This window comes from Herpailurus yagouaroundi, unplaced genomic scaffold (assembly GCF_014898765.1).
Source record: "Herpailurus yagouaroundi ecotype Mexico unplaced genomic scaffold, PumYag 160, whole genome shotgun sequence".
NCBI lineage: Eukaryota > Metazoa > Chordata > Mammalia > Carnivora > Felidae > Herpailurus > Herpailurus yagouaroundi.
The window spans coordinates 25,646,915-25,659,667 of record NW_024412401.1 but is presented as its reverse complement, the minus strand read 5'-3'; the positions used below and the strand labels follow the sequence as shown (position 1 = coordinate 25,659,667).

At 38.7% G+C, this 12,753-nt stretch overlaps 1 protein-coding gene and 1 long non-coding RNA gene across 2 annotated transcripts in view; one reads left to right on the top strand and one right to left on the bottom strand.

Annotated features, from left to right (window-relative positions):
- ERP44 (endoplasmic reticulum protein 44) overlaps positions 1–1,621 on the top strand; it is a 97,012-nt gene extending 95,391 nt beyond the window's left edge. Inside the window, exon 12 of the mRNA XM_040481824.1 lies at positions 220–1,621. Coding sequence (XP_040337758.1) covers positions 220–321 — 102 coding nt within the window. The 3' untranslated portion in view covers positions 322–1,621. The remainder of the gene's footprint in view (positions 1–219) is intronic.
- A 2,755-nt stretch (positions 1,622–4,376) lies between these two features.
- LOC121034744 (uncharacterized) lies at positions 4,377–12,046 on the bottom strand. The gene is made up of 3 exons (XR_005792592.1): positions 6,847–12,046; positions 6,242–6,440; positions 4,377–5,005 (listed from the first exon to the last, which is right to left on the bottom strand). It is a non-coding gene; the product is annotated as an uncharacterized LOC121034744 (long non-coding RNA).
- Positions 12,047–12,753: the final 707 nt, after the last annotated feature.

Sequence of the window (12,753 nt, the reverse complement as noted above, 5' to 3'; positions counted from 1 at the left end):
CCACAGTTAAGGGCTGTGTGGCACCCTTGCCCTGGGGAATCTGATGAGTAAGGGCATTTGAAACGGGGAAAGTAAGATTTCAAGCTTAACTCTGGTCTTTGGTACATAGTGATTATTGAGCAAATAATTATAAAACAACTACCATTCATCTACTCTTATTAAAATAGTGTAATTCCATAAAATCTGTTGCTATAAAATGTTTTATTCTTTCTCTTGTAGCAAGTCCAAGATGTAGCAAGCAGTCCACCTGAGAGCTCCTTCCAGAAATTAGCACCCAGCGAATATAGGTATACTTTATTGAGGGATCGAGATGAGCTTTAAAAACTTGAAAAACGATTTGCAAGCCTTTCAAACAGCAGCATCAACTTACGTGGTGGAAATAGTAAACCTATATTTTCATAATTCTATGTGTATTTTTATTTTGAATAAACTGAAAGAAGTTTTGGGTTTTTAATTTTTTTTCTCCCCCTGACTCAAAATGCATTGTCATTTAATATAGCCTCTTTTTAAAAATCTGTTAGGGATAAAAAAAAAATAATAAAAATAAAAACCAGAGGCCTATCTTTGCTTTAAATCTGTCCTGTAAAATTTTTATAAATCAAGTGAAAGGTGACATCGCCAGAAACATACCGTGAACTCGCACTACTAGGTTAGGGAGGACTTAGGGATGTTTCCTGTGTGGTATGTGCTTTTCTTTACATATGATCAGTTCTGTTGGTATTTCATTATCACATTTCTCAAAGCTAAGAGGGTCTATATTCTGGATACGGGGAGGGGAATAAATGAAAATTTTCACACTGTGTACTGTGTTTTACTGATTGGTCGGATATTGCTTATGAAAATTCCATAGTGGTATTTTTTGGATTCTTAATATGTAACTTAAACATACTATGAAGAGGAGGAGAGCCATAAGCCAGAACATTTGGCAGGAACTGTCCTTACAAATTAAGAAAAAGAAAATGAAAAGTGTTATTAAATTTCTATGTGTTTGTCTAACAAAATGGCATATGGATGGCATTTAAAACTTTGAATTATACCTAAATCTGAGCTACTAGTGGAGCAGGCAGGTTACCACTGTTGAACCAGATCCCTTTTAAGGCTCCTCCTATCGTGACATGTTCATTTCCAAAGACAAAAACCAGCAGAGAAATTGTACTTCAATAATTCTAACCACCTTCTATCTTGTAGAGTCTTGTTCTGGATGTATAGATCAAAAACAAAGACAATAAGGCACATATGTTTTTAATTTTTTCCATTGTAAAATTGTTAGAGGACCTCCCCACTCTAGATTCCCTGATTTCCCAGGCCTGCAGTGTATAGTCAAATGGGTCCCTGTGCCAGGCCTCAATACTGCTAGGGAACAAAACCAGAGGGAGAGGCCCCTCAGTGTCATATCAGGAAGCCCAATGCCAGAGGACAGACAGGTTCAAAATTGGCTTTCCTCTGGGCCTGGGTTGGTGCTATAGGCCAAGAGTCATTTTATACTTGGAGTCTAAGTCAATCCCAGTTTGGGGAAAGATTATTTTTAAGCTTACAAGGCTGACATGTGCCATTATATGTAGTGTGTAATATATGTAACATCTTCCAATTCTTTTAAAATAAAGTGAATATTTATAATGCATATTTAATGATTGTTATTTTAAAAAAGCCTAGAATTCCTAGTTATGCATGACTTATCCATCATTTCATTCAGAATAGTAAATGTTAATAAGCTGATAAGGGGCATGTTTAGTATATCTTACCAGGTTGTTAACTAGAAAAGCAGGACAGAGCTTCCTCAAGGTCGGGTCTTAGTTCTGTTCAATTCCTTGCTTTTAATCAGTACCTTTGAAATCAAATTTGTAGCCTTCAGGTCAGAGAACAGACCAAATCTAAGGCAGTGAGAATGAAAATTCATAAACATTCAACAAGGCAGCACACAACACCGAAAGCAGCATATGCAGCTAACTGGAATAAATTTATAATCCTGTAATTAGCTTTAAAAATATTGTAAATAAAAGATAACACTCAAATATTGGATTGCAGAGAGCTGACTTGAGAGTAGTTCTTAGGAGAAAGGCCTCAAGGAACACATGTTCAATGTGATCGAATATAACTGAATGGCTGTTAAAAAAGATTTGAGGCTGCATTATTTACCTTTTATGTGTATTGGGACTCAAATGTCTATTGAATGAAGGAGATGCAAAGTGATGTTGGATAAGTTTTGTACCCCTTAAGGGCTGAACATTCATCAGGACTTGGTGCCCAATTTTATTTAAAAGGAAAAAAAAATGCAAAACACCAAAATGCATTAGGGAAAATAAGTTTTTGCCATAGGGCTAGTGCATGGGGTGGGGAAGGGGGGAGTGCTGTGGCTAAGAAAATGAGAAAGGAATTTCAAGAATGGGAGCTGATTGTGCGGGGCCTTGAATGCCAAGCTAAAGGGTTTGTACTAGATCTTATGGGCAGTAGAGATGCACTAACAAATTTTAAGCCAGAAGTATGCTCATATTCAAGTTTGAGAGGGAATACTGTGGCAGCAGGTCTAGATACAATAAAATGGGCCACCGCAGGAGACAGAATAGCCTGAACTAAGAGTGATGGCAGAGATAGGAACAGATCTAATAGATGGCAAACATGTAGATTCCACAGGGATTTGTCACCAGCTGGATGTACAGAGAGAACTTGCAGGAATCTAGAACTCACAACTTACCCATCTTCCCATCTGAACTCTGCGTCAGAGGATATTACATTTATCGAATCGACTTTGGGCCTGAGGCTCCTCAGCTGGGGAAGGGAGGGGGGAGGATCCAAGACTAAAGAACGGCTGAGTCGCAAAACCAGAAAACTAGAAGCAGTCCCTTCTTCTTGTCAACCTGCTACCTTTTCAAGTTTTTCAAAAATTGGTCTAGTACTGAGGGGGGCCATAAAAGGATGAAAATTTCCTTTAGAGGAAATTCTAAACATTTTTTAAATAGTTAAATGAACGTAGAGAGGAAGATAGAGAATAGGCATCTAAGCATCTCCTAGAGCTCCAGGATGACGTTGCCAAAGGTCACATACAAAAGAAGGAAAAACTGGCATGATAGAGGCCAAAAAGAGTGAAATATGAAAGTGTTTTGAAATATTAAATCTCAGGATGAGCTTAAATTTGCAGAAAGTGCTAAAGTTGCCAAGAAGCCATTAAAAAAAAGAGAAAAACCTGGGGGCAAAAAGAAGAGATGAGTTTAATGGGTTAATAATCAAGAAAAGCAGAATAACTCACTATTTTTCTCTGATGAGATCTAGGCTAGCGGGGCCAAACTGAAATGACATAAACAAAAAAGCAAAAATGAGAAATAAAAACAATCTTGCCACCTTAACTAAAAAATGTCAGGGCTCTTAAGACCAAACTTCAGTGTCCCAAAGAGCTGCTGGAAGTTACAAGTGCTTTCTTTTAGCAACTACTGGAGATTTTTGAGAAATCATGCAAAATGTATAGGTGATAGAAGACTGGAAATGAATAGTATTACAGTTTTCAAAATAATTGTAGTTAAATGGCTTTAGCTATTTTTCTAAATAAAACATCTCATTGAACCAAACAAATGTTTAAATAGTCTATATTTGGAGAAAAGATTTAAATAGGTGATAAGAAAACAGTAGTCAATTTTTAAGCCCAATATTTACAGACCCTGAAGACAGTAAGTTGTTTCAGAACTTAAATTGTTTTATGCCGATGACAACTGTTTTATGTGTTCATTAAAACAGGTTGGATAGGACCTCTGCTTGGCCACTGTTTTTTAGCTGTGTTTGAATTTTTGTATGTATTTCCAAGTAATAAAACTATATTTATAAAATATTTCTATATTTTAGACCTCTTACTAATTCAACTTGTCATAAATATCATAGTGTGAACATTTTACTCTGAATCCAGATGACCAGTAACAAGCTTTTCCAGTTTTAATGTTATTTTTTATGTTACTTAATTGTACTTGAATCAGAATGAGAAGATACATGAATCCATATGCTGACAGCTCAAGCCTGGCCTTTAGCTGAAGTGTCAGAAGCTCCATCTCACAGAGCACACGGGGGAGGACTGGCCTGCCCTTAGGCTTTGGAGAGGAAGAGGAAGAGTGCAGCTTACAAATTGCTTTTCTAAAATGTCCTCATGGGGCGCCTGGGTGGCGCAGTCGGTTAAGCGTCCGACTTCAGCCAGGTCACGATCTCGCGGTCCGTGAGTTCGAGCCCCGCGTCGGGCTCTGGGCTGATGGCTCAGAGCCTGGACCCTGTTTCCGATTCTGTGTCTCCCTCTCTCTCTGCCCCTCCCCCGTTCATGCTGTGTCTCTCTCTGTCCCAAAAATAAATAAAAAACGTTGAAAAAAAAATTAAAAAAAAAATAAATAAAAATAAAATGTCCTCTTCTCTCCTCCTCCCCACTACCTTGCCTAATAAATTCTTTCTATGCATCCTCCAATGCCCAGGACAGTTCTCACCCACTGTGGTCCCACAAACCTTTGTTTATGTATTTTAGAATACCCAGTCTAGTACACACTGTTGGAAGTACACGTATCCCTTTGTCTTATCACCATGTGAGTGCCATGAAGGCAGGAACTCATGTCTTTGTATTCCCAGCAACCTGGAGCACTGTAAGATCAGTAATTCTATGATGAAAAAAAAAAAAAGCCAAATTCCATAATAAATGAACAAAGGACAAGAAAACATCATAACTAGAATGCACTCTGCCAAGAGAATTAATAGCAGCTGTCCTTTTTCTCTCTTAATATCTTACTGTAATAGCAAAGCATTGCTAGGTATTGCTAACCTGCTGTTTCCCAGGTCTGGGCCACTCAGGTAAAAGACCATGTACTTGCCTATCTTGCGCTGTGTCTCATATTACTTACTGGGGTGGGTGATAGGAAGCTGTATGGCCACTCTTGATGCCATGTGTAAAGTTGCACATGCCATAGGGAGGATCAGATCAGTCTTGGAAGCCTGGTACTGTGACTGTTTTCTTGCCGTAACCACTGCCCAAGAGGGCATCCCTAAGCTGTCACACAGAGAGGGAAATAGAACAGGGCATTTATTCTGACTTATCAATTCTTCCTATCTTCATAATGAGCATGACTTTCTGATTTAACACACTGCTTAACAGTCTATTTCAGAATTTTTCTAGATTATAAAGTAAATTACCTGGTCTGTGGCTTCTGAAATAGAACTTTACCTCTTAAATTTTAGAATTTTGCCTAAGTTCAGTGTTCTGGCACCTTTTCTATTTTCTGGTTCCCCCAAGATTACTGGTAGTACTTTATAATCACATCCACAGTTCCCACAAACCTTAGGAGGATGTTTTTTATTTTTTATTTTTTTTTCAACGTTTATTTATTTTTGGGACAGAGAGAGACAGAGCATGAACGGGCGAGGGGCAGAGAGAGAGGGAGACACAGAATCGGAAACAGGCTCTGAGCCATCAGCCCAGAGCCCGACGCGGGGCTCGAACTCACGGACCGCGAGATCGTGACCTTGCTGAAGTCGGACGCTTAACCGACTGCGCCACCCAGGCGCCCCAGGAGGATGTTTTTTAAAATCTAAGCCTAGAAACAACAAATTATTTTAAAACAGTTTTTTTTTTTTTTGAGGGGGAGGGAGGGAATAACCTTGCACTTATTTTCATTGCCTTTATTAATAGGGTGACCATGTAAGTTTATCATCCAAACCAGGACATGTGAGAGTGAAAGGAAGGACTAGTAATAATTTCACCACGACAACAGATGCAAATCAAGACTGTCCCAGGTAAACTGGGATGTATCATCACCCTATCATGTTTGGATATCATTCTTATCAGAGATGAAAAAGATTTATTCCCAACCAGTCACCTGTCATCATTATGCCACATTCTTTTTTTTTTTTTTTAGTATTTATTTTTGAGAGAGAGAGTGAGAGCAGGGGAGGGGCAGAGAGAGAGGGAGACACAGAATCTGAAGCAGGCTCCAGGCTCTGAGCTGTCAGCACAGAGCCTGGTGCGAGGCTCCAACTCATAAACCGTGAGATCATGACCTGAACCGAAGTCAGAGGCTTAACCAACTGACTGAGCCACCCAGGTGCCCACACCATATTCTTTTTTTAGAAAGTCCTTTTAAGAATTCCTGGTATTTCCATCAAGTTTCCACTCATTTTAGGTGGCTCCCTAACACTATTCTTACAGGTCCATGATACTTTTTCATTCATGTGTTGTTCCTTTAAACTTTGGTTAAAAATAACAATTACAATAACACTTGCCACTTACATTTGTGCAGTTATGATGAGCCAAGCTCCATTCTAGGCACTTAAGATGTACTAATACTTTTAATCTTCATGACCACCCTGTAGGATAGGCAAGGTATCAACAGGGAAGGGGCGATTCAAGAAGGGAAGGCTAAAGAAGTCCCAAGTTGTTGACCTTCACTCTAACCCAAATAACAGGCCACTGTTATGAACAATAAAACCTAGGGAGGAAAGAAAGGGAGTTAATGTCCATGGGGAATTAGTAAGTGCCAAGCACTTTATTCCTTTTCTTCCCTATCAGCTCACTGAGAGGCTGTTTGGTGGGTAAAGTACAAGAACTTGGGTATTAGAGACCTTGGTCAAAATCCTGTCACATGCCTACCTCTTTTCAGTTCTGCCCTTTTTGAATTCCAATCTCTGCCTCACAGCAATTAAAATCTTGCTTCTACTTTGTCTCAATACTAGGCCATCAGATTATAAATCCTTCTTGGGTGCCTACTATTCTGACCCCATCAGTCCTACGGTAAGAAAGAAGATAAACCCAATTTTTCTACACCATTTCTTCAGTGAGTCAGGTCCTATATCCTAAGTCATGACTTTTAATTAGAAAAATAGAAACACCTTTACCTCCAAATTCTGAAATTTTCAGTTCATGGCTCCCACGTGCTGGAGGTATTTTCCAGATTTCTTCTGTTGCATCCCTCATTCCTATGTTAATATACAAAAGTGGTACTGAGCAAAGGTTTGAAAGGTCTTAGAAGGCTTTTTCACATTTCCATACATATCCCTGAAAGATGGAGCAGCACACGTACTATGAGCCCATCATTTGTCATCTGGAAGTCACTACTGGTGTGTGTGTGTGTGTGTGTGTGTGTGTGTGTGTGTGTGTATGATTTCTTCCTTCTCATCACTGTTATTTCATGCCATGAAATACTCCAAGAAGCAGGTGATAAAGTCCCTGCCCTGAAAGCAGCTTACAGTCTAGTTGGGGAGATCCAACAACCACGGACAATAGATGTTTACAACTATGAAGTTGTAGAACATCGCAGAATTAGCCCCAAGTGAAAATGGGAGCCAATGAACTGCAGTGATCAAGAAAGAGAGATGGAAAACTGGACCATGAAAGTCTTGGACAGTCAAAGGTAAATTTCGTGACTATTTCTCAGTGGGTTTTCAATAAATATTTATGGAATGAATAGCAGGACAGGAAGAAAGCAGGCATTCAATATGAAGCAGGGGATCTCACAGCAGAGAGGCAAGAAAGCACAAATCACTTCTTGCATGTGGGAAAGAAAAGCAAATAGGCTGCATACACTGAGAACCCTGGCAAAGGTGAGGTTTATTACCAACTTCACCGGCCAGGAAGGCAAAACGAGGAACTCTGAGGGTTGTAACAGTCTTGATCTGAATCAAGGCAACCCATTGATTCCTTTAAACAAAGAATTATTAAGTTAAAAACACATATAATACCACTCTCTCTGTATTTCCATCCTACCAGCTTCATCGCTCACATTTAACTCCTTGGTTTTCTGTAAGCACACTATGCTCTTTCATGTTTTCAGCCTTACGTACATGCAATTCCTCTGCCACCTCAAAGGCCACAACTCTGTCTTCAGTCAGGCATATCTTTCCTGCAGGTACTGTTCAGGTAACACATGTCCCACCAAGCCTCTCCTGTTTCCAGGCAGAGCAAATCACTCCGTCTTAACTTTGTTCATTCCTCTTTTAAGGTACTTACCATGTGTTACTGTGACTTCTTGCTTTATGGATCTGAATTCATTAGCCAGAATGGTTCACAAGGGTAGATTCTACAGGTCTAATATTTTTCTATATATGGCCCTGGTACTCAACACATAACAGGCATTCAGTCCAATCTTTGTTGAATGAATTTTATTGCATGTTTCCTTATACAAGCACCACTCAACAACATAATGAATTCAGTAAGCTTTACAGAATTTGTAGAAATTCTCACCATTGGGCCTTTTCTTGTGCTGACCCTTGCTAACATCAAGGGTTTAACAATAAAATGGAAACTATGTTTAGGAGATTTACTAAAACGCAGGTAAACATCTTTTTAATGATTAACCATAATACAAGAAAATCTCAAGTACTTGAGAAATGTATGAATAACATGTACTCTTGAGTTGTTTTTCTCAAATATTTATTAGTCAAGTTTCTCAAAGGAGCTGGACAATGGTCCATTCAAGCCTGGAGTATCTATGTTGCTGAAAAAAAACCCCCCGCTTTGGCTAGGACATACACAGGCAACAGGACTGACATTGTTTTGGAGGTTAAGAAACTGAATATAATTCCTTCTGGGGGGACAAAAGGTTTTCCTTAAGAAACAACTTTTGGGCTAACTAGTTCTGTAAAATGTATTACAGAAATTATTTCCGTCTGGACAAATGTAAACAGTTTATTGCCAGTTTGTAACTTCACAGAAAAACTTTAAAATCATTTTTGTGGAATGTCTGATTCTCAGTGGCATTGTCAGATGGGGAGTAGTTGAGTTTGAAGAGATAAAGCTGGGGCCGGAATATGGCAAGCTGTGAATGCCAACCGAAGGGGTCTGAACTTTATCAAGTATTCAGTGGAGCCACTGACAATCAGCAGAAAAATGGAAGACGGACCTAGTTCTCACTCTTGTGGCAGTGATGTGAGGAATGGCTTAAAGTTGGGGAAAATGAGGCAGGGGGTGTATGGAAATACAGTTTTTTACTAGAGTGATGACCATGAATATATTTATAAGTAGATGCAACTAACATTCAAAGTAGAATTGACAAGACTCAGTAAGTGGCTATGTATAAAGAATGCAGAGAGTCAAGTTACTAACCCCTAAGGTTTATGGTTGGCGAATCCCTGGCTGGAGCAGGAGAAGGCAGGCACCCCTGAGAAAAAGCTTACTATGCAAGAGACAAAGCCAAAACTAGCCTCTGATCTCCTGATTCCCCACCCAATTTCCTTTTCACTATTGCTATTGCCTGGTTTGGAATGTTAAAGCTGGTCTGAAAGTCCATAAGCCTCAGCAGGCAACTTAATATGACATAACAAAACCTCAGTTAAATTACTTTGAGGATTTTTTTTCTTAGACCTTGGTTATAATTCTAGCTGTGGTGCTAACTAGCTTTGATCTTGGGTAAATCATTTGCCTCTGACACCTTTTTACATTTTTATTCAATTTATTTCTTTTGTTAAATTTGCACATAAATATTTTTTATCTCCAAAAATAAATAATTTCTTCGAGGGTGGCAATGTGGATAACATATGGACATTTTGCCACTGATTGTTTATAATACCCAAGAAGTTTCTCTGTAAAATGGTGTCAAATTAATGAATATAAATAGTGAGAACCACTTGCTAGAAACAAAACGAAGTGTTGTTTAAAAACACAAACAGAACCTCAATTGTTTACATTATCTTAGGATACCGGGGAAGCTTTCCTACCTTTTATGAGTCCTCTGACTACTTACGAACATTGTCTAACATTCATAAGTACCTGAGAACCAAAGACATGTTATGCTTGATTACAAGAGAAGAACATGTCCATTTCACAGGAGAACCTTTTTCCCAAGCTTTACATCATTCTTCCTCCCAGATTTCAAGTGGCAGCAATGAAGGGCAAAGGGGGCCCTGAGAAAGACCTTTCAGTTTTAAGTTAACACAAAGCATAGGTTGGTTTGGTTTCCGTTTTTCACTGGAGGAAAATGTTATACATGATTTATGTATATTTCAGGCTTCCTCAACTTCCTGTGATTGATATTACCAGTATTCAGTCCTTACTCCTGTGCAAACTACGTAGGACACTTACAGGCAGGCAGGCAGCCCACAGAGAAAGGTTTTTGGACTCATAGGATTCTCCCTTTGCAGCATTCAGCATCAATAAAAACTAAAAGTTCTTGCTCCAGGAACTCTGGCCAGCACACCCCCTTTCTGGGCATCCTTAGGTTACTAGCTCCAGAATAGGGGGGTAGGAGAGCTAAGCCAGTAGAAGAAAAGCAAAACTGAGAAAGGGAGAGAGGAAAGGTCACAAGGACAAGGGAGTGTAATTTGTGACTAATAAACACCGAGGTGGCTTTTCTGTGTGTTTGATAAAATGTCTTTGGAGATGATTTCAAAAGAAAAGTTTCAAAAATGTTCTAAGTAATACTAGCATCACTACAGTAAGTGCGTGGCCTCCCAAGGGTACCATTTTAAAGGAGTGTAATCATTTGATTCTATGAGTTATGATAGATTTTGCAGTAGAGTTCATTGTTAATATCAAAAAGCACTGCTTAAGAGATGGCTCTAACCCATGGAATACAAGAAAATTTGTAGGATGTGCAGGTGGAATGGAAACATTTTTAATTTCATAGTCTAAGGACCAAATTCAGCACTGGGTACTTCTGCATCAGCCACTATTGAAAACTCTGAGGATGTGGGACACTTTGTGACAAAAGATTAGGAAAAAAAAAAAACCCACTGCAAACGAATGGCATATGTAAATTCACAGCAAGCCTGCCTTACAGAATAAATTGGGGTTTGGCTGAAGCAGGACGAATGGCCTACCTCAATTTTATATACAGAAGTAGCATAGTAGGAGAGTAATAGAAATTTTTGTAGTTCAAGAGACCTAGTGAACATCCTGGCTTCAACTTTTTACACCTGAATACCCCCCTGCAAATCATGTAACATCTCTGAGACTCAGTGTCCTTACCTGTAAAATGCCTAGTGAAGTGCCTGGAAAACAAAAGATATTCAATAAATATCAGTTCCTCCATTAGGTGTTTTCTTCTTTTCAAACTAAGGGTCACAATCCATTGGTAGATTATGAAATCAATTTGGTAGGTTGCAACCAGCATATTTTAAAACTGAAACAATAAAAAGCATCAGAGTACCCTACACATAATGTCGTTCCATTATGCATATGCTGAGTTTTGATATAAATGCATTTTTTACTGTGAGTTACAACCAAAAAGTTTCAAAGTCTCTGCTCTACAGAGAAATTCTCAAAACTGTTACATCACAAAAGTCTTCAGGAAAAACAGTCTTTAGGAGCACTGCCTTTATCCAAATGAGCCTCAGTACATTCTCCCCACCCCCATTCTGTACTTTTCACCCGTGACTTCTTTATTTTATAACTGGAAGTTGGTACCTCTGTAAATTTTAAGAACTTAATCAAAGTGCCCCTTATCTTCTAATGTGATCTAGTAAAAATAAGACATGAATCACAGAGAAGATGAACTTAATCTGATACTGTAGGGCATTAAATTCAGTTTAAGATTGGTTTCTGTGTCATATTGTCTAATTTATACCTCTAAACACTTGATAGGTTGATTAAACACTTCCAAGAAATTTCTACAAAAAGTTAGCTATTAAGTTCTATTATGGGGAAATTAGATACAATTTCTAAATAATTTTAAATTGTAAAACTTTTTAAAAGGGCTGTAACTTGCCTGAACATGAAGACTGCTAGAGTAATGTTCCGATCCTGACGACTACTGAAAACCAAAGGTCTATATGGGAACATGCAGTGGGAGTATAAATGAGATCCCCAGACGAAATGTGAGCTTCAGTTACAGGCCTCCTCCCTCCTCCAGCTCCAGTGTAAAACTAGTCCCTGGTGCTGTTCAGCAGGTGGGCTTAAAACGCATAGCCAAGTTGGCAGAGTAGGAGTAATATGTCGAGATGAAGACTGGGCCACAATGAAGGGAAGAATACTAGAAATTACAGAACTCAATGACACAGCTCAATCTTGATGTAACTCTACCTTAAATTTGTAATTTTGGCTGGCCAGGCCAGATTGGCCATTATTAGAAGTACCTATGGGACTGAAGTTTAGCAATCTTGTTTTAAACAAGGACCCTGGGTGATTCTGATCCTCACTCTGGTTTGAATACCCTCTGTTAAAGGGACAGCGAGGATCAGAAAATATTTAAAAAGGTGGAGTTCCAAATATCCCAACCTTACAGGAATCCAATATCAAATACTGGATTAGAATCCAACACTTATTCAAAGCATTTCCTTCTTGGCATTATACTAAAGATACAAGTCAACAGTTAGCAATACTTGATATTTTCCAGTTGTTGAATGACAGTAAGAAATGGTGCTTTCTCTTCATTAGAATTCATTGGTGAGTGGGACGTAAAGTGATGAATCACTAATTCTACTCCTGAACCATTATTACACTATATGTTAACTAACTTGCATTTAAATAAAAGGGAAAAAAAAGATTCATTAGTGACCGTCAAGAAAGTGGGAGAGAGAAAGGTCTGTTTAGATTAGACAAAGAAGTAAAAGGTAGAATTAATAAAAATTATTAAGAGTAAACTCAACAAGAGAGAAGTGATAAACCATTCAACCACCTGAGGAATCTGGTTCCCGAGCTGACACATTTGGTGGTATAGGTGCCCATTCCTCTGCTCTCAGAAAACAGTAAAAATTAAGGCAAAAGGAAGTTCCTTCCTATTTCAAATGAGTTGGGGGTGCAGAATGAGGCTACCTGTGATTTTGAATTCTTTTCTCCCAAATTTAAAATCCCTTTGCTATGTGATAAGA